Raw genomic sequence first — 18274 nt, forward strand, 5'->3', positions numbered from 1 at the left:
AGCAGCCGAAAGGGCCCGTGGGGGTGGTTCCCAGGCTCTTGCTCGGCTTCACGCTCTCTGCTTCCTGGGGAGACCACCCCACACCCGAAGCCTGTCCTTGGGGTGACCTGAGAGAGTGCCCTCCTGTATGAGCTGCCCGACGGATATGCACCTGTCAATTCTACTTCCTCTGGGGTGGGAGTCACCCCCCCGTGGAGGCCCCCACCCGCTTCCGCCCCGAGCAGCACGTCCCCTGCGAGACTCCCCGTCTGCTCTCTGTGCTCTTCGTTTTAATCCATTTGGGAGCATCGCGCGGTTACCTAATGCTTCTGCGTGTAGTTCTTACTTTCTGATCGGTATCCCAAAGGCTCCTCGAGGACCACGGCAGGGCGTGACACGGCGCCCAGAGCCAGTTAGACTGAAGCTGGCACCGAGGTGGGCACCATTTTCCCAAAGTGTCGCAGAAGCATCGGTTAAACCCAAACCCAGGGAAAGCAAGCGCAGGGCCACTGCCCACCCCCAAAGGCCCGCTGCCCCACACCGTTCACCCGGAGTCAGAATCAGCAGCGTGGGAACCGACAGCTGGCCGGCCGGAAGCTTGAAACACTCTGCGACGGAAATCCCGGGGCCCTACGTGGGCCCTGCCTCCCCAGAGTATGGACAAGATCTAGACGGGCCTCCCCGAAGCCACCGCTAACGGCTTCCACCACAGAATCAACGCTCAGTGGTTCCAGGACCATTTCCTCCCCGTTTTTGATGGCGTGAGTAGCATGTGCACCAAGTTAAAAAAGCACAGACAGCGACTACGAAACGAAAAGCAAAGCCTCCCTGCCCTGCCCTGCGCCGAGGACACCGTCCTGAACCGCTGTCACCCCCGCACCCAAACGCTGCTCTGCAAGGTCCCTCCTGAGCCTTCGCAGCTGCCAGCCGAGTCCCACTAACTGTCTCCCTTCGGCCTCCGGGCTTCCTGACCGTGGTCACGTAAGGCGTCATCGGCCTGCTCATACGCCAAAGGCATGACATAAGGCGAGAAGCCACCAGGATGGGTCACTTTTGTTCCTGGCTAACAGCTGGGCGCGGAGCAGAGGGGACCAGTGACGCAGGTTCCCCACGTCCCAGATTCACGGGGACGGGGACGAGGCTGGAAGACGCCGCCGCGGAGCGCGGGCGGAGGCGAACCAAGTCTACCTCGATGGTCCGGACGCGGCGGAAGAAGGCGTTCATCCTGGAGAAGGCCAGGGAGGACGGGAATTCCCAGGGCACTGGCTCCTTTTCTTTCTGGAGGAGGAGGAGAGAGGAGACGGGCCGTCGGCCTCGCAGGTCTCCGCGGGCTCCCACGCCAGGGCCGGCGGCAGCCCCGCCTCGCCCTGGCTCGACCCTGCGCGTGCACCAGGCCACACCTTAAAGAACAGCCCCATGTTCGCACAGCAGAAGTCGTAGGCCCGGTACAGCTCCTTCAGGATGTTCACGGACAGCGAGATGTTGTTGAGAACCTCCTCGATTTCGCCCTGCAAACCTTTCAGCACCTCCTCGGGGCTCAGGTAGGTCCGCGTCTGGGCAAAACAGAGGACGTTCCAAAGTTGTGACCTGCCAGCTGGGCTGGTCCAAGGGCGCTGTCTGCGGGTGGCTGGGCCGGCTGGAGGCCAGCCGCCGTGGCACACGGAGTGTCCCTCGGGTTTGCGTCCCAGCCTGTCTGCCGAGCGCTGGATGGTTTTCAAGAGGCCGAGCTGCTTCCCTCACCCGGCCCGTCATCCCCTGCCCAGGCCGCCCAGGCCGGCTGATGTGGGTCCGTGAAAAGGAAGAAGGAAAGGAGGCAGGAGGCTCGGTGTGGGACCGGACGGCCCCGCAAGCCCCGGCCGAGCCTTGGCGTGCTGGGACTCCCCTCCCTCCGACACGGGGCTGGGCGGGCTGGCACCGCCCAGGTCTTGGGAAAACTCCGGGTGGCCAGCGACAGGACCAGCCCCAGCCGGGGCCTGAAGTCCCTGTGCCGACATGTTTGCCTGTGTTTGGGGGACGTGGGCAGAGGAAGGGCGGGCCCGGGCCGGGGCGGGGGGCTACCATCTCGATGATCTGGTTGCAGAACTCCTGCAGGGTGACGATGACCCTGGAGGGCGTGTTGTAGTGCTCCGAGGTGGCCCAGATGAAGCAGATGGTGTACAGCACCTTGGCGATGAAGGTCGGAAGCTGGGGAGAGACAGGCCGGCCGTGCGCTTTGTGGCCACATCTCAGCTCTGCCCGTCCCAAGGCTTCAGGAGGTGACCCCAAAGCCGAGGGACGGGGCCTCCCTGGGCCCACACCCCTGCCCCCCACGACGCGGGACCAGGCCCGCCAAGTGGCCTTTCCCCGGCTGCTGTACCATCGTGAAGTCGGCCTGCTCCATCTCCTCCAGCAAGATCCGCAGGGGCATGAGGTACAGAACGATGTCGTTGGCTTCCTTCAGCCCTGCAGGGGCCGGGGGCCGGGGCGGGGGCACACGTGAGCGACACCCCGCCTCCGGCGCCCCCGGGTCTGTGTTAGGGAGGCCTGCTCCCCCCACTCACCCTCCGTGACGTTCAAATACACGTTTTGCAGGGCCGGCCAGTAGCAGCTTTTGGCCTTTTCCAGGATCTCGACGATTTTGTTCACTTTGGGCCTGTTCAGCTGGGAAGGGGAGAAGTAGATCAGTGTTCCAGCAGCGACCCGAAGACCCTGAGCGGAGGCCGGAGCCCGGGCCGGCGGGAGCGACAGCGCGGTGACCGGCTTCCCGGCTTCCCGGCTTCCCGGGAGCAGCGGTGGCACCTGGTCGTGGATGCACTTGAGGTTCATGAGCCGGGCGTCCCAGAACTCGAACTCGACCCGCGGCAGAGGCTGCAGCCCGTCGAGCAGGGCCTGGGCCGAGTCCTTGCTGAGCACGTCCCTGACCTGGTGGGCCCAGTCGATGATGATGGTCTCGATGGCGTGCAGCAGCGAGTTGTCCAGGGCTGAGGGGATCCTGCCAGGCGGGGGTCGGGGAAGACGCTGTCCCGGCCGCACGAACGGGGCCACCAGCCCCCACCCCCCAGGTGGCCCCGAACACCCGCCAGAGGCACCGCATCTGGCCTCCTGTCCCCCAAATCTCACAGCTAGGAGAGACCCCGAGCGAACGATGAGTGTTATCAGAGGAGCCAGATCCGCAGAGAGGAGAAGAGGCCAGCTCTGGAACAAGCTGCTCGAGACGGCCCCCCACAGTTGTTTTTGGGGTCACACGGGCACATGCTGAGTGCTCAGTGGACGAGCCGTGGAGGACTGCCCAGGTGCCCACAGGACCAGCCCCGGAACGGGCACCTCTGGCGTGAGCAAATGCAACAAGTCATCACCCTGTACGGCTCCAAGAGTCTCACGCGCCAGGCAGCTGCAGACGTGGGGCGCCAATCACTGACAGCGAGGGGACACCTCAGGGTCCTGGTGCTTTCCGGGGACCCCGGGACACTCCACTTAGACTCACAGCCCCCACCGGCTGAAAGTCCCTCCCATACCCCTCGGCGCTTTGGGGTACCCATGGCCTAAAGCTGGGCATCCCCTCTCCGGGCTGTGTGACAAGCATGACAGAGTGACATCCTGTGCACGCCGTGTGATGCCCGGGCCAGTCGCACGCGTGGCGGGGGAGGGGCTCCAGCGCCCCAGCCTGTCCTCACCTAACCCCTTCGAGCTCAGACTCGGCGCCGCCAGACAGCGCCGTCTTGGTCTCGGATGATTCATCAGCTTGCGAACCCGCCTCGGTGGTCAGGGCCCGGCCGCTCCTCCCCACGGCCGGCTCCCCGCAGGGCCCGCCTACCTTTCCATGGACTCCAGCGTGCCGTCCAGACTGCCCAGGTGCTCGGGGATGGGCAGCAGCGTCTTCCCTTTGATCTTGCCGCCCATCACGAACATTTCGTTCTTCAGCTTGTGGACTTGCTTCATAATGTCCTCCGAGACCACCCAGGGCCACCCGTTCAGGTTCTCACTCTGGTTTAACAGCGAGTAGAGGACCTGGAGGGAGCGAGTGTGTGGTTCTGCCCGTGCCCGCTCCGGCCCTGTGACAGCCCAGGGACACGGGGAACCCTCTGTGCCCGGGAGCCGGGGGGGCAGCGTCCCTCCTCCATGCCTGGGGGCGGGGTGGCTGAGGGGTTTCGACCAAGGACGACGGCCCAACTCCCTTGTCCTTGTCGTGGCAAAGCCACCCCCGTGCAGGGGGCCCCGCTCCTGCCACACCAGCGCACACTCCTTGCTGACGGCGAACATTCCGTGCTGCCTGGGAGTATAGTTGTGGGCTGAGCTGAGACCCCCGAATTCATACGTCGAACCCCTAACCCGCAGCACCCCAGGATATGACTGTTTGGAGAGAGTGTCTGTCACAGTGGGATTAAGTAAAACTGAGGTCACACGGGTGGCCCTAACCCAGTGTGACCAGTGTCCTTATGAGGAGCGTGGGACACAGACACACAGAGGGACACCATGCGAGGACGCAGGGAGGAGACGGCCGTCTGCAAGCCGAGGACAGAGGCCGCGGGAGAACGACCCTGTGACACCGTGACCTTGCGTCCAGCCTCCAGGACGCTGGCAGCCCCAGCTGAGTCATGCAGGTGCCGTGGGCTTCAGCTTTGGGGTGCCGGGCGCTGGCCTGGGCCCTGCCAAGCAGCCCCTGTGCCTTGGGCTCACACGAGGCAGCAGTGCGAGCCCCCGTTCCACAGGTGAAGACAGCGATGGCCGAGCCGCGCGTACCGGGGCGGGTCCGACTGCGCACTGTGGGCCGCCCCTGCCACGCCTGCGGGAGTGACGCTGGGAACGAGGAGGGACAGGGGAGCACCGGCACCCTGTCTTCCCTTTCTTTACTCGGAGCCTCAGACTTGGGGAAACCCAGCTACTGGTACTCAAACGGCCCACGCCGTCTGCGGCCGTGAGAAGGGACGGGAGCCAGCACGGGACAGCGGTGCTGTGACATCGAGAGAATGACAGCCCTCGGGGGCACAGCGGGGCCCTGGAAGCCATGCGAGCGCGCGGGTCTGTCTCAGCGCCCCGGGCAGGCGGGGCTGGGCCTCCCGCACGCCTACCCGGCTCCCGGGCCATGCCGATCCCGGTGGCCCGTGGACCACGCTCTGAGTCGTGGGGTACCAATCACTGACAGCGAGGCACGGAGCTCGCTTCTCCCGCGTTCTCGGGCCCCGGCCTGGGGCAGCCTGGACGCACCCACCTCCTCCACGACGGCTATCAGCTGGTCCACAGGCGTGGGGCTGAGGTCCCCGTACAGCAGATGGTCCTTGTAGCTGTCCTTGCTGATGCTCCTCGGCTTCTTCTTGACGAAGTAGACCCCCTTGGACTTGAGGGAGGCCGGGAAGCCCAGGCAGGGCACGATCATGCCGGCCGGGGTGAGCGTCAGCACCAAGACCAAGGTGTCCGGCTTCTCCAGGAAGTCCGTGAACAAGGCCAGGTTCTCCTCCACGCTCATCATTTTGCCCCACTTGTCCGGCTTGAATTTGAGCATGGTGAACGCCACGCCCTCCAAATACTCTAGTCTCACGTCCGGCGTCACCGTCATCCTGACGTCATCTTAGCGCCGCGGGCGGACACGGGGCAGCGCGTCTCCCTGGCGTTCGCGGCTTCCCGCCCGTCACCGCAGCCACTCGAACCCCTGTTCCAGGCAAGCAAGAGGAAAGGGCTCATCGTGCGTGTTTCCAGCCGTGGACGGTCCGCGGGAGGGGGAGGGACAGGCGGTCACCTTCCCCCCTGCCCCCTGGTGGGCTGTCACCGACGCAGCCGGGCTGCACAGCAATGCGTGTGCTTGTGTTAGCTGTGACCATGAAGCCGACAGGCTGGGGAAGGCGGAGCTGGGCCCTCGGGGAAGAGAGAACGAGATCTGCAGGCGACGGGGTAGGAAAGGCCAGGTTCGAGGGTCCCGGGAAGCAGGAACTCGAAGACATCGCACCCACAGGACGTGTGGGAGACGCAGAAAGGGGGTGGGGGCGGGCCTGGGGTGCAGGACGTGAAGTTCCGCACGCTCCTCCTGTCCTAACTTAGCCATGGCGTACCCCAACTTCCGCCCTGCTTCTCAGCTTCTCGCCCATAAAAGGATCCCACTGCAGTCCTCCCACTGGCCCCTCAGAGTCTACTCTGTCCTGCCCGCGAGAACCCACCCGGCCCTGCCTGGGTGAACTAGAGGGTCGGGGAGGGAGTCTCCTGGAAGAACACCCTGCAGTCTCGCAAAGCCATGAACGGGGTAGGGGGCGCGTGGGCACTCCCTGTGGATGCCCCGAAGTTCAGTTACCAAGATAAACACCGTGTCCCTATCGCAACAAGCAAAACTCTACAAACTCATGATGGACAAGATACCAAGACTCCAGGGAAATCGGGCTCTTCTGAGAGGGCCGGCATCGGGGCGGCGAGGGGCGTGAGGTCGGCAGGGCCGGTGCTGCCCTCCCTGGCGAGAGGAGTTAGGCCCATCGCTGGCTTCCCCTACAGCCCAGGACGCTGCCGCTGTGTCTAGATTTCTGGGGAAAGCCGGGGCTCTCGGCTCCTTTGGGGACTGGGAGAGACAGCCCCGCGCTGCGTCACTCCTCTGGTTCCTCGGGGCTCCCTTCTGCCCCAGACCTGGCCCCTGCACGGCCTGACATCTCTGCGGTGACAGGTGACCCAGGAGCACTCACAGGATCCGGCTTCTGCTTTGCCCATAGTCGCTGCTTTCGAGATGGGCACGGTCTGCCATTCTCAGAAACACACTCGTCCCGTGAAGCGGGGGCTGAGTTTCATCCCGGCCACCGTATCACGGCAGAACGGCTGTGTGGCGGGAGATGGCAGCCAATCGCATGCCATTCTCCCCACGAGCGGACTCGGGGAAGATGTGCCGATGAGAACATGTCTCACCTGCAGACACATCTGCAGACGCCGAGGAAACCCGCCGGGCCCCCCGGCAGCGGGCGGAGCTGCACGCGGCATCTGTGGGGCGCCCACCGCCTGGAGGCCCCCTGGAGGGCCCCGTGCGTGCTGCTGAGCTGCTCCTGAGCCAGGCCTCGCTGCCACCCTTTCACAGACATGGGGACAGGGGACAGGATGCCAGGAGGCTCGCATCTGCAGCCGCCTTACACTACTAGAATTTAAGGAGGCATCGTCCCGTTTACTGATTTTGTACGTTTGGGCTTTTACAAAATCGACGTTCCTTCCAAGAGTGGCATCGGGGGGTGGGGGGTGGGGGCTCCCTCCAGAGCCACGCCGTGTGTGGTTTGAGAGGTCCTGGGGTCCCCCAAGTCTCTCCCAGCCAGCCAGTCTTATCTCATAGTCCCATCTAGCCACGTTTGGGGGTGAAGGCCAGGAGATCCCAGTTAACAGACAGTGTCGTCCCACGTGACGCTTCTGGAGGAGGGCAAGCACGCCCATATGGGGGTGGGGGGCACAGGGACAGCCTCTTGGGAGGTGGCCCTAGGCCGGGCCCTCAGCACTAGACAGGAGAAGCCAGAGTTGGGGGCTTCCCGGAGAGGACAGTGTCTGACACAGGGTGGAGGGCAGCATGGAGCGGCCGGAGTGAGGACACGGGGAGACGGGGCCGGGAGAGGGGCTGGCCGGCTGCGGGCAGCACGCACGCCAGCCCGGACGCCCGACCGGCTCTGAGCGGGAGGAGAGCAGCCTCCGGGCTGGGCGATGGGTGTCCGTCTGCCCGGGCCTGGCTTCCGCTTCTGCCCTCCGGAGCCCCCCAGCGATGGGCTACTTACCGGCTGACGGCAAACGGCTGTCCCAGCCACGAGCGGGGCAAACCGGTGGCAGCTCTTCGCCCGACAGGAACCGAAACGGCTCCCTCCCCTCCAACAGCTGCAACTGCCACGGAACTTCTGCGAGTCCCGGCACTTCCAGAACCTTCTCCTCAGGACCTGCACGGCCGGTGCAGCACGGCAAACGAGCCTCCCTCCGACCCCCACCACGGTGGAAAGGCTCTTGGGCTAGAATATTTTAAAACTCCATCGAACGATCTTTGCCTTTGAACTGCAGCACGTGGCCCGCTTGACGCCATCACTAACGTGCTGGGATCTACTCCTGTTGCGTCACCAGTGCTTACTCTTTGTCTTGCTGCTTCTTTTCCTCTCTTGCCTTCCTCTGGATGAAATCATCTTGGATAAGTTCACCTTCCCCGTTTCTTGGGGATGAAACGCCGTCTGCTTTTCCTTCAGAGGTACGCAGGCATTATGGCCTGCACCCGGCTGCCCCAGAGTCCGTCACGGCCCTGCTCTCCCCCCAGCCAGGCAAGGGCGGGAGGGAGCTTCGGCGCCTTCCCGTGTCTCCCGTCACGCGCACGGTTGTCATGCATTTTGGTTCTGGAGCATCACTGTCATTCCCGGTGCGGTTAAGGAGATATTCACTAGACCCCCCCCCCTCAATAATCACCACTTCCTCCTCCCGTGAGCTTCCGTCTGGGGTCACGTGCCTTCTGCCTCTCGCAGTATGATTCCTTCATCTTCTGGAGGCAGAGGCTTCGGTGGCAGCAGAGGGCGGGGAAGGTTCACCTCGGTTCCTGGGGCGCTCCCGACGGGCAGCGGAGCTCAGGACACGCGACAATGCCCCCCCCCCACACCCTGCCACCGGCTGCTTCCACTCCCTGCCAGAGCACTGGCGTTTCTAGCCAGGAAATCAGGCAGCGAAAAGAAAAAAGAGACAATTGGATTGGAAAAGAAAAGGTAAAACTATCTCTATTTGCAGATGACGATCCTAAAAAAGCCATAAAATAACTATTCGAGCCAATAAAAGACTCGGCAAGGTCGCAGGATGCAAGATGCACACACGGACACCAGCCTGACGGAATTCAGGAAACGGCTCCATTTACGACAGCACAAAAAGAATAAAATCTTCGGGGCTAATTTTTTTAAAACTAAGTGCAAGACTCGTACCTGGAAAACCACAAAACATCAAGGAAAGAAATTAAAGATTTAAAGAAACAGAATGACGTCCCACGCTCGGGGACCCAGGAAGACTTCGTGTTTTGTTAAGACGACGATTCTCCTCAAATCGATCTCCAGATTCGAATAGATCCCTGCCCAAATCCCAGCGGGCTGAAAACCACCTTGAAACAGGATAAAGTTGGAGCGGGCACGTGTCTCGATTTCAGAGTGTATTACGAAGCTACGTAATCGAGACTGACTGCCATACGGATCAATGGAATAGAGTCAAGCGTCCAGAAATAAATGGTACACGTACGGGCAACTGATTTCAGACGAGGGCGCCAAGATCATTCTACGGGGAGAGAATGGTCCTTCGACCAGCGGCATTGGGATAACTGAATACTCACGTGCAAAGAAATGAAGTTGGACCCTCACCTTACACCAGCTACAAAAAGTAACAGAAAAAAATGGATCAGAGGTCTAGAGGAAAGGACTAGAATTATAAAACTCTTAGAGTAAAACACAGGAGTAGATCTTTAGGATCTTGGATGAAGCAATGGTTTTGTATACATGGCACCAAAAGTGTAAGTGGCCAAAGAAAAAGAGATAAAGTGGGCATCACCAAAATTTAGAACTTCTAAGCTTCAAGGGACACTGTGAAGAAAGTGGAAGACCACTCAGAGAACTCATAACAATAATAAAACACAGACGACACCATTAAGAACGAGTAAAGGATATAGACAGACATTTCTCCAAGGAAGCTATACGACTGATCGATAAATACGTGAAAAGATGTTCAACACCTTAGTCATCAGGGACGTGAACACGCTCAGGGGGGTGAGCTCCTGTGCGACCCGGGAGGGGAGGCTGCCGGGGCCAGGGCGATGGCTGGAGGAACAGGGAGCTGGTGTCTAATGGGGACGAGTGTGAGTCTGGGAAGGTGCTGAGGCTGTGAGACGATGGTGTGACGTGGTTAATGCCACTGAACTGCACGCTTCACAGTGGTGGATCTTGATGTCACGTCTCTTCTACCCCACGCAAAAAGGCCCCGTGTCACTTTGAGACCCAGGCTGCCCGGCCACGTTTGTGCCCCCCCTTCACATCCCAGCCGTGCCGCACTCACTCCAGACTCTGGGTTCCAGATCATTCTCAGATTTTATCTCACCTGCCCTGGGGGTCTTCGGCGTCCACACAGACGACCTCGGCCGTCCCCCGGCCTCCCCGCCCCTCCCAGCAAGCCCATTCCTTGCTTCAGGCAGCTGCTCTGGTGCCCGCGGACGCCTCCGCTTGCCCCGACCGGCACCCGCCGTCTCCCCCTCGCTCTCCCCGCTGGATTCCCAGGACTGCGGCACATCCACCCTGTGACGGCCGAGTCCCCGGACCTTTCTCCAGCCCTCTGGTCACACTGACCTCACCCCTTCGCTGGACCGATACCAGGGCAACTGACCGCTGCCGGGGGCCCCAGACCCGTACACTCACCGAGGCCCACATGCTGCCTGCGACTTCTGCTGGGGTTTTTTCCAGTGGAAAATGTGTTTTTGGGGTCGCCTCACCCCGCCGTGCTCCAAGACAGCTCTGCTGTCATCTCTGACACATGCACGAGCCGCTAGGATCTTAGAGAAGAAGCCTCCCCCGCCTCGCCCGGCCCTCCATCTCCCTGCTCGCTGCCACACTTCCCGACGCCGACGCTGCGCCTGCAGTCCGCGCGCCCTCCCCACCCCTCCTTCCGCGAAAACCCTCCCCCTTCCTTCTCTCTGTCCACGGGGGAGAAGGAAGAGTGAAGCCGAAGCCAAGGGAGGGACCTGTCCTCAGAGACTTAACCCGGAGGCTGCCTGTGCCGCTTCTGGCTCACGCCCCTTCGGCCCACACCTGGTCACCTCGCTGCAAGGGGCCTGGGCGTGGAGTCTCTGTCCGGCATCCATGTGTCCCCTCCGACTTGGAGAGCTGGTCACGAAGCGGACGAAGGGGACCCCACGGACAGCTGGTTGTGTCCATCACCCTGGCCGACGCCCGTACTCAGAACTCAAGGCGGTGCCTTGGAAGAAGCACCTCAGACCCCACGCGCACAAAACTGGCCTCTGCCCGCCCCGCACCCCACGCCACCTCCCCGCACCCCCGGACTTCCCTTCGGTCCCCTGACTCGGCAAATGACCCCGTCAGCCGCGCAGGCACCGGCGTCGACAGCAGTCACGTCTGCCTCGCCGGCGTCTCTGGCCCTGTCCACCTTCCTCCGAGGCCACTGCTCGCTGGTCCATGCTGCCGCCCCTGGGTCCGTGGGTGCCCTCGCTCGTTCTCACGCCCATGCCTGGCCCTGGCAGCCCCCGCTCCAGAGCAGCTTTAAAAAGACGGCGGTCATGCCAACGCCTGCTTGAAACCCATCAACAGTGTCGCGCTGCTCCTGGGATGAGATCGGACAGACTCAGATGGCTCCGTAAGACTTGGCCCTGCCTCACGCATCCTGCTGCCCCCCAGTCCCAGCCCGGCCCCCAGACCAGGACCCAAGGCCCAGCCACGCTGGCCTGCCCCCTCCTCCTCCTCCAGGACACCCGCTGACCGAAGGATCCCGTGCGTGCACGCACACACACTCACATGTGCACATACACTCACACGCGCATGCACATGCATGCACACATACACGCGTATACACTCACACGTATACACACTCACACAGACACATGCATGCACATTCATGCGCATACACTCACACACACTCGCGCATGCACTCACATGCACACATACACACGCATACACACGTGCACACACATGTACATTCACATGCAGGCACACATGCACGCGTATACACTCACACATATACACACTCACACATGCACACGCATGCACACACTCACATGCGCATATACTCGCACACTCGCGCACACACTCACATGCACACACATACACACGCATACACGCGTGCACACACATGCACACTCTCGCGCACGCGCACCGAGCTCCTACTCCCCCTTAAGCGCTCGGCTGGCGTGTCGTCTCCTACTAAGTGCCTCCTGCAGCTGCTCACCCCCGGTGCTGCTCCACGGAGTCACCAGGACAGCTGCCATTAGTCAAGCACATAACTAGGCACTGGTTACCCCCTCCCCGTCCCCAGCATCTGTCCTCTTGGATGGGCACCGCTGCCCAGCCCCTGGCCCAGCCCCTGGCCCTGCGCCTGCCGGCAGCTGGCCTTCCGTGGTGGTGCTGAGGACACAGAAGCTCTGAGAAGTCCAGCTGTCAGAGCCTCATCCGACCCAGCGCTTCCGCAAACTTGACCGTGGACCCTTCTTCCCCGAAGCCCCGAAAGTCAACACCAGATCGAGGTTCTAGCTGGTCCGACTCCCACCAGAATCGTGCTCCCCGAGACTCACATGTCCCAGCACACGGGGGCCTGAATATCTTTTGGCGAAACTGGGGACGGGGTGGGGCTGCCGCCCCGGCCCTCAAACCACAGGACTTGGGCTTCGGAGTGGGCGCCCTGCCCGGCGTGCGGCAGACTCATGAGCAACGTGAATGACACGGCCCAGCTTCCCGCAGGTCCACCTGGGGTCCCGCCTGAGCAGAGGGGACAGAGAAGTACCACATTCTCTAGGTGGCGATACAAACCTTTGGGCACGCTGGCCGCGTTGCAGCTGGAGTCGCGGGCCCCTCGGAGACGGCCTGGGCGGCGCGTGACGCCTTCTAACGGGGACAGGCACGCGGGGCCGAGCCGCGGGGCCACCAGCCCCGGCACGTCACTCTCCGCTCCCTCTGCTCTGGCAGTCACGGCCCACGCGGCTCGTCCCCCACCTATGGTCCCCGGGAGCTCTTCCTCCCGCTGAATTAGCTTGGAAGAAGAGTTGCAGGACGGACGTGACCCATCGTCAAACATGACTGAGGGACAATTTTCTCTGCTGGGGACGCTGAAAGACAGCAGGAGGCTGGGCCATCTGGGTCTCGTCACTCCCTCGGCACGTGCGTGCGCGCACACACATGCACGCATGCGCACACACATGCACATGCAACACACACACGCACACACGCATGCACACACGCACGCACGCACATGCACTCACGTGCACACTCACATGTACACACACACGTGCGCACACACGCATGCACACCCCCTCCATCTACTCTGGCCCTGCCACACATCCTCCTGCTGGCTTCCTGGCACAGGGGACAGGAGGATGGGCGGCCTTTGTCCTCCTGCCCAGGCGTGTCCTAGGAGGAAAGGAGGGCCAGCCTGCCTGCCAGGCTAGCCCAGCAGGGGACTCTTTCTTCATGAAGAGAGCAGTGTGGCCAGAGATGTGTCCGGCTCACTAGTTCCCAAAGGCCATCCCAAGGGCAGGCACCATGCAGGCTTGGGGACCTTCTCTCATGGGGCTCGCACGGCAGGCCCTGGGGCAAGGCCTCCCCAGGCACAGAAATGCTTCGATCTCGAGCCACCCCGGCTGGAAACACGGCGGGTGCTTCGCAGCAGCAGGTGCCTCTGCCTGCAGGGGGACCAGGCGGAGCCCGGCGCTGCCCGTGGAAGCCACAGCACTAGCGGTGCCTGGCCCACTGCAGGGGGCCAGGGCCAAATGCCCCAGTGTTCAAAGTGCCCTTGGGTCCAAGCACAGGCAGGCTGGGGGTCCCCTGGTCCAGGAGGGGTCCGTGTTCCCCAGAAGCGAGTCTTGCTGCCCTTGGGCCATGGCAGAACAATCGCCGACAGAACAAACGAGAAATCTGGGCGGACCGACTCACTTTCTGGTGTACACCGGAACCTCGTCTGGGGGACCTGGACTTCGCAGCCACTTCAGCCCCACACCTTGCAGCTGGGCTCGGTCACAGCTGACTGTCCCCTGAGGGGACACATCTCGAACTCCCCTTGAAGTTCTTCCGGGAGATGTCCCGAGACACCCTCTGGCCAGTCCCTGCCCAGTGCCTAACTGTCCTCCTTGCTAGCTGCTCATCACATCACCCACCTCAGGGCAGGGTCCTCAAGGCCAGGCTGGGCTTGAGCAGTCCCTGGTCCCTCTGAGGACTCCCAAAACATTACAGACAGCTCAACTTCTACCAGAGACCTGGAAACAGCAAACATTTCTTTCTTAAAAGGACAAAGACTCCGGGACATCCGAGATTGCGCCAAGGCGGCGAGACATAGATCTCCCATCGAAAGGCGTCGGCCGTCCTGCCTGCCCACCTGACCCTCGCATGCCCGAGGTTAACCCAAGGTTAACTCTGACCTTGGTGGAGGGGGGGCCTGGGGGCTGGGCCTCGGGCTGGAGGGGCTTCTCCGCTCCATTTGCAAAGGGAAATGTACTTTGAATATAATGAGTCAGTAAAGAATTCCAATGAGGTCTGGAAATGGAATTTCCTGCCTGTGATTCGACTCACACCGTCTGTCTGTAAATCCTCCCCCAGGACATTGGTCCACGTGACAGGGCCGTCTCAGCGTCCCTCGGGCTCCTCCAGTGGGGGTGGGGGACGAAGAGCATCTGGCCGGGGTGGAAGCAGGGCCGGGCACGCACCCCAGCTGCGTGAGGAGCATCCACTGGGCCCGTGCCAGTCTCTGGCTGAGGACGGGGCCATTTATCAGCGCGGCACGTCCCCTTCTGTCTGATGCCCTCCCTGAAGGCGGCTGACAAATAAGGAACCCGCCCGGCTCCGCCCACGACCGGGACCCGGGCTTTCAGAACCGAACCAGGAAAGTCCCCAGACACATGGGGGCTGGTGGGTCACCCCGAGGTTGTTGCCAGCACCGCGCCAACTGGAGCAGACTGGCTGCCTCCTGGGGACGGAGCAGGAGGCCAGCAGAAGTCCCCTGTGGTCTTCGGAGCGGCGGGGACTTTGTTGGGACCACCCATTTTGTGATACGTGGAGCCAAGTCTGGAGTCTGATTTTCCAGCTCACCACATGCTGCTGGGACCACTTTCGAGACAAAGCTTTATTCTAAAGTCTTCAAACCCTGGCCAGTCCCCTCTCTGCCCCGATCACCTAGGAAACCACCGGAAAGGAAGACCCTCCGACCCCACCCGCGTCTCCCTCAGAGCCGGCATGGGGCCGTGGGAAGCCCTGCTCCAGAGGCCGGAGCAGAGCCACGGCTGCCGCTGTGGAAAGCCAGCGGCGGCACGAGCTAACCAAAATAGCAAGGTCCCACGCTCTGGGAAAACAGATCGATTATTTCATACGTGACACAGAGTTTCTTTTTCTGATGTCGATAGTGAGGTAGAAGCAGAGTTTGCAACCCGCCCCTCTCCCTGCATATGCCTTTTGGGCTACTGATTATTTTAAGCTGGTATCTTTAAGAAATCAAGCCTCAGGGAGGATCCTCGACCTGCCACGTCACTGCCTGAGGGAATCTGGGTGAGGGCCTGCTCCAGCAAGGGGGGCTCACAGATGACCACAGCTTTGTATAAACGAGTGTGATAGGCAGGGAGGTGCTGCCAGGCCACTGGCTCCCGCAAGGCGGCTGGCTGGCTCTGCGTCCTCTCTGTGTCCCATCGCTGACCAGCAAACGTTTATTTACCAGACATTTGATGTTTCATTTCCATGTGAATTACTGTCCTGCCCTTTGAAGTCCCAAGCCACTCTAGCCCTTTTCTCCTCAGCTGAAGGTGACTTACTTACTTGCCTGATTTGTCCTGGGGCCCCATATTCTTACGGAAACCCCCAACCCTCCCACACATCCCCGTGGACATGCGTAATTAAATCTGGTTTCTCTTGTTAATCTGTCTTGTATTAATTTGATCGTTATTAGTCCAGCCAGAACTTAGAAAGGTAGGAGGAAAGTTTTATTAAATTTTTCTCCCCTGTGGTAAGCTTTATCTTTTGAGAAGTTTTAGGTTTACAGGAAAATTGAGCAGAAAGTGTCCAGTCCCCACACACGGCTCACACCGCCTCTTGCCCCTGCCTGTCCCTTGTTTTTCCTATCACTTAAGAGAGGAGAGAAGGCAGACGAGGGAAGGGCTCGCAGAAATGACTGACTCGGGCGGCTACAGAGTAACATCCTACAGATCTCTGAACGGCCTTCTAGAAACTCTCGTCACACCCACAAGACAAATGACCTGTAGACAGGTAAGACCAGTGGTCTGGAAATTCCTTCCCCCTTTGCAGTCCCCACCCGAGACTCCCCCTCCCCATCCTGAGTCGTGAGGTGCACCCGAAACCTCAGACAAAGATTTCTTGCAGCTGCTTATATACCTCTGTGGTGCCCCTCGCGTGGACACCGCAGAGGTATATAAGCAGCTGCAAGAAATCTAACCAAGAGAAGTTCGCGCTTTGGTGCTGTTAAGCCCCACGTGCTCTGCCGGCTAATGTATTCTTCTTCCTCTGACAAAGTCATCTGAGTGTCCAAAGTCCTCTGTCGGGTGTCGCGTCCTGCAACAGTTGTATTCATGTAGGACACTTGTTGATATATTGTTATTAAGTGAAGTCCACAGTTTACATCACGGTCACCCTGGCGGTGTGCTTTCTGTGGCTTGCACAAATGGGAAATGACATGTCCCCACCATTACAGTGTCATACAGAATAGTTTCACTGCCCATTTTTAAATTAGGTTATTTTCTTAGTATTTGATTTTAGGGGATCTCTGTGTAGTCTGCTTACAAGTTCTTTCACAGACATGTGATCTTCAAATACTTTCTCAGTCTGTGGCTTCGCTTCTCATTCTCTTGACAGTTTCTTTCAAAGACCAGAGTTCTTAGTTTTGATGAAATCCAACTTGTCGCGTTTTCATTCATGGATTGTCACGTTGATGTTGCATCTATAAAATCTTTGTCTAACCCAAGGGCCCCAAAACTTTCTTTGATGTTTTCTTTCAGAAATCTTAGAGTGTTAGAGTTTACATTTAGGTCTATAATTGATTTTGAATTAATTTCAAAATGTGAGATCTGGTGGAGGTTTATACTTTTCCATTCAGGAGAGGTCTAATTGTTCCGGCGCCGTTGGTCGAAAAGACTGTCCTTTCCTCTTTGAGCTGTCTTCCACCTTCGCCATAAATAAGTTGACCACTGGTGGCTGTGTCATCTCTCGCCTTCCATTCTGTCCCACTGACCAATGTATCTATTTGTATGTCAATATCATTCTGCCTTGGTTACTGTAACTTTGTAAGTCTTAAAATCAGGTAGTATGAGTCCTCCTAGTTAGTGCTGCTTCTTCACGGTTATTTCGGTCATTGTAGTTCCTTTGTGTTTCCCATAACAGTTTTGAAATCAGACTGTCGATTTCTATTTTTAATAAAATCTCCCGAGCTGTTGCTTAGCACTGACCGCACTGAACCGTGGGAGAACTAACATCATTGCAGGATCGAGTCCTGATCCACGGACGTGATACGTCTCTCCACTTATGTAGGTCTTTTAAAATTCCTCTTGGCAATTTTTTTTTGCAGTTTTTTTGCAGCTTTTTGACAGCAAATGGCTACCCGGAAGATACTTAAACACACATAGACATACACGTGCCTGCTCTTGAAATGCAGAGATAACGTTTTGAACGATGAATAAGAAAACAGCCTCTTTTGAAAGAAATGCTTCCTACAGAGCCTACAGTTTTGAAAACAGATGTGAGGAATGATCTCCATGGTCATATTATTTTGTTGCCACATATAATTATTTTGCCTATTAAAAATTCTCATATTTGTTCACTTTAAATAAACTTACTTTTTTAGAAATCCTCCATGGGGGCTATTCTAGAGATGTTGTAACTATTTTGTTAAACATTTCAAACTACAATACCTTTCCGCCAGTTTATAAGAAAACCTGGCCGACATGAGGAGAGACGAAAATTTACCAGCCAATTTTTAAAAATTGCGTAAGTGGTAGATGAGGCTGAAAAATGAATATCGTGATTTACTAAGCAGAGTCAGCAATGTACGTCCACCCTTTGAGTCTGTGGGAGCTCAGCTTACTCTGCTACCACTGTACCATGCACACCTGGAAAGTTCTTTTCGTTAATAACAGTAGCTACCAAAAATGCCTGAGCAGGAGCGCTTAGCCCCCCACCTACCGCCTCATGACTGGATGACAACAGAAGCAAGTCTCAGACCCGACTCTGACACACAGAATGGCATTTATTAGATGAATATCACTCAGCGAAGCAGGCATTAAACTGTTGGTCGGGCCTGCAAGCATGAGTCATCCCTGTTCTGATCAGCGCTCTGGAACGCACCTGGGTAGGCGCGGCAGCTTCCGGTTGCCTCTGGTTGGCATGACGCCACCTGCGGCCCTCCTGTACCCACGGCTGGACACAGGACCAGTGAGGGCTCTGGCCAGAGTCCGCCCCGCCAAGACACACACACACCCAGGGCTGGAATGTCTCTGAGCTACAGCCAGCTCATATATCCGCTGTGCTCGTTAGCAGATTTCCAACTTCGAATAATAAAAATGTGTATATTTTGGGGTACCCTTGCCGACACTAATTGGTAAAACATCAGCCTGGGGCGAGCTGCAGGTAACGGAAGGACGTGTAGCCGCCACCTCTCCCGGGTGGTC

General features: G+C 59.1%; 1 protein-coding gene across 1 annotated transcript in view; it reads right to left on the reverse strand.

Annotated features, from left to right (window-relative positions):
* The window catches only part of DNAH17 (dynein axonemal heavy chain 17), a 140822-nt gene extending 126399 nt beyond the window's left edge, over positions 1-14423 (reverse strand). Inside the window, exons 1-10 of the mRNA XM_023531633.1 lie at positions 12432-14423; positions 7677-10421; positions 5168-5605; positions 3773-3966; positions 2758-2950; positions 2520-2619; positions 2336-2421; positions 2038-2163; positions 1380-1532; positions 1168-1257 (exon numbers count right to left, since the gene is read on the reverse strand). Coding sequence (XP_023387401.1) covers positions 1168-1257; positions 1380-1532; positions 2038-2163; positions 2336-2421; positions 2520-2619; positions 2758-2950; positions 3773-3966; positions 5168-5512 — 1287 coding nt within the window. The 5' untranslated portion in view covers positions 5513-5605; positions 7677-10421; positions 12432-14423. The remainder of the gene's footprint in view (positions 1-1167; positions 1258-1379; positions 1533-2037; positions 2164-2335; positions 2422-2519; positions 2620-2757; positions 2951-3772; positions 3967-5167; positions 5606-7676; positions 10422-12431) is intronic.
* Positions 14424-18274: the final 3851 nt, after the last annotated feature.

This window comes from Pteropus vampyrus, unplaced genomic scaffold, assembly GCF_000151845.1.
Source record: "Pteropus vampyrus isolate Shadow unplaced genomic scaffold, Pvam_2.0 Scaffold72, whole genome shotgun sequence".
In the NCBI taxonomy this organism is placed as follows: domain Eukaryota; kingdom Metazoa; phylum Chordata; class Mammalia; order Chiroptera; family Pteropodidae; genus Pteropus; species Pteropus vampyrus.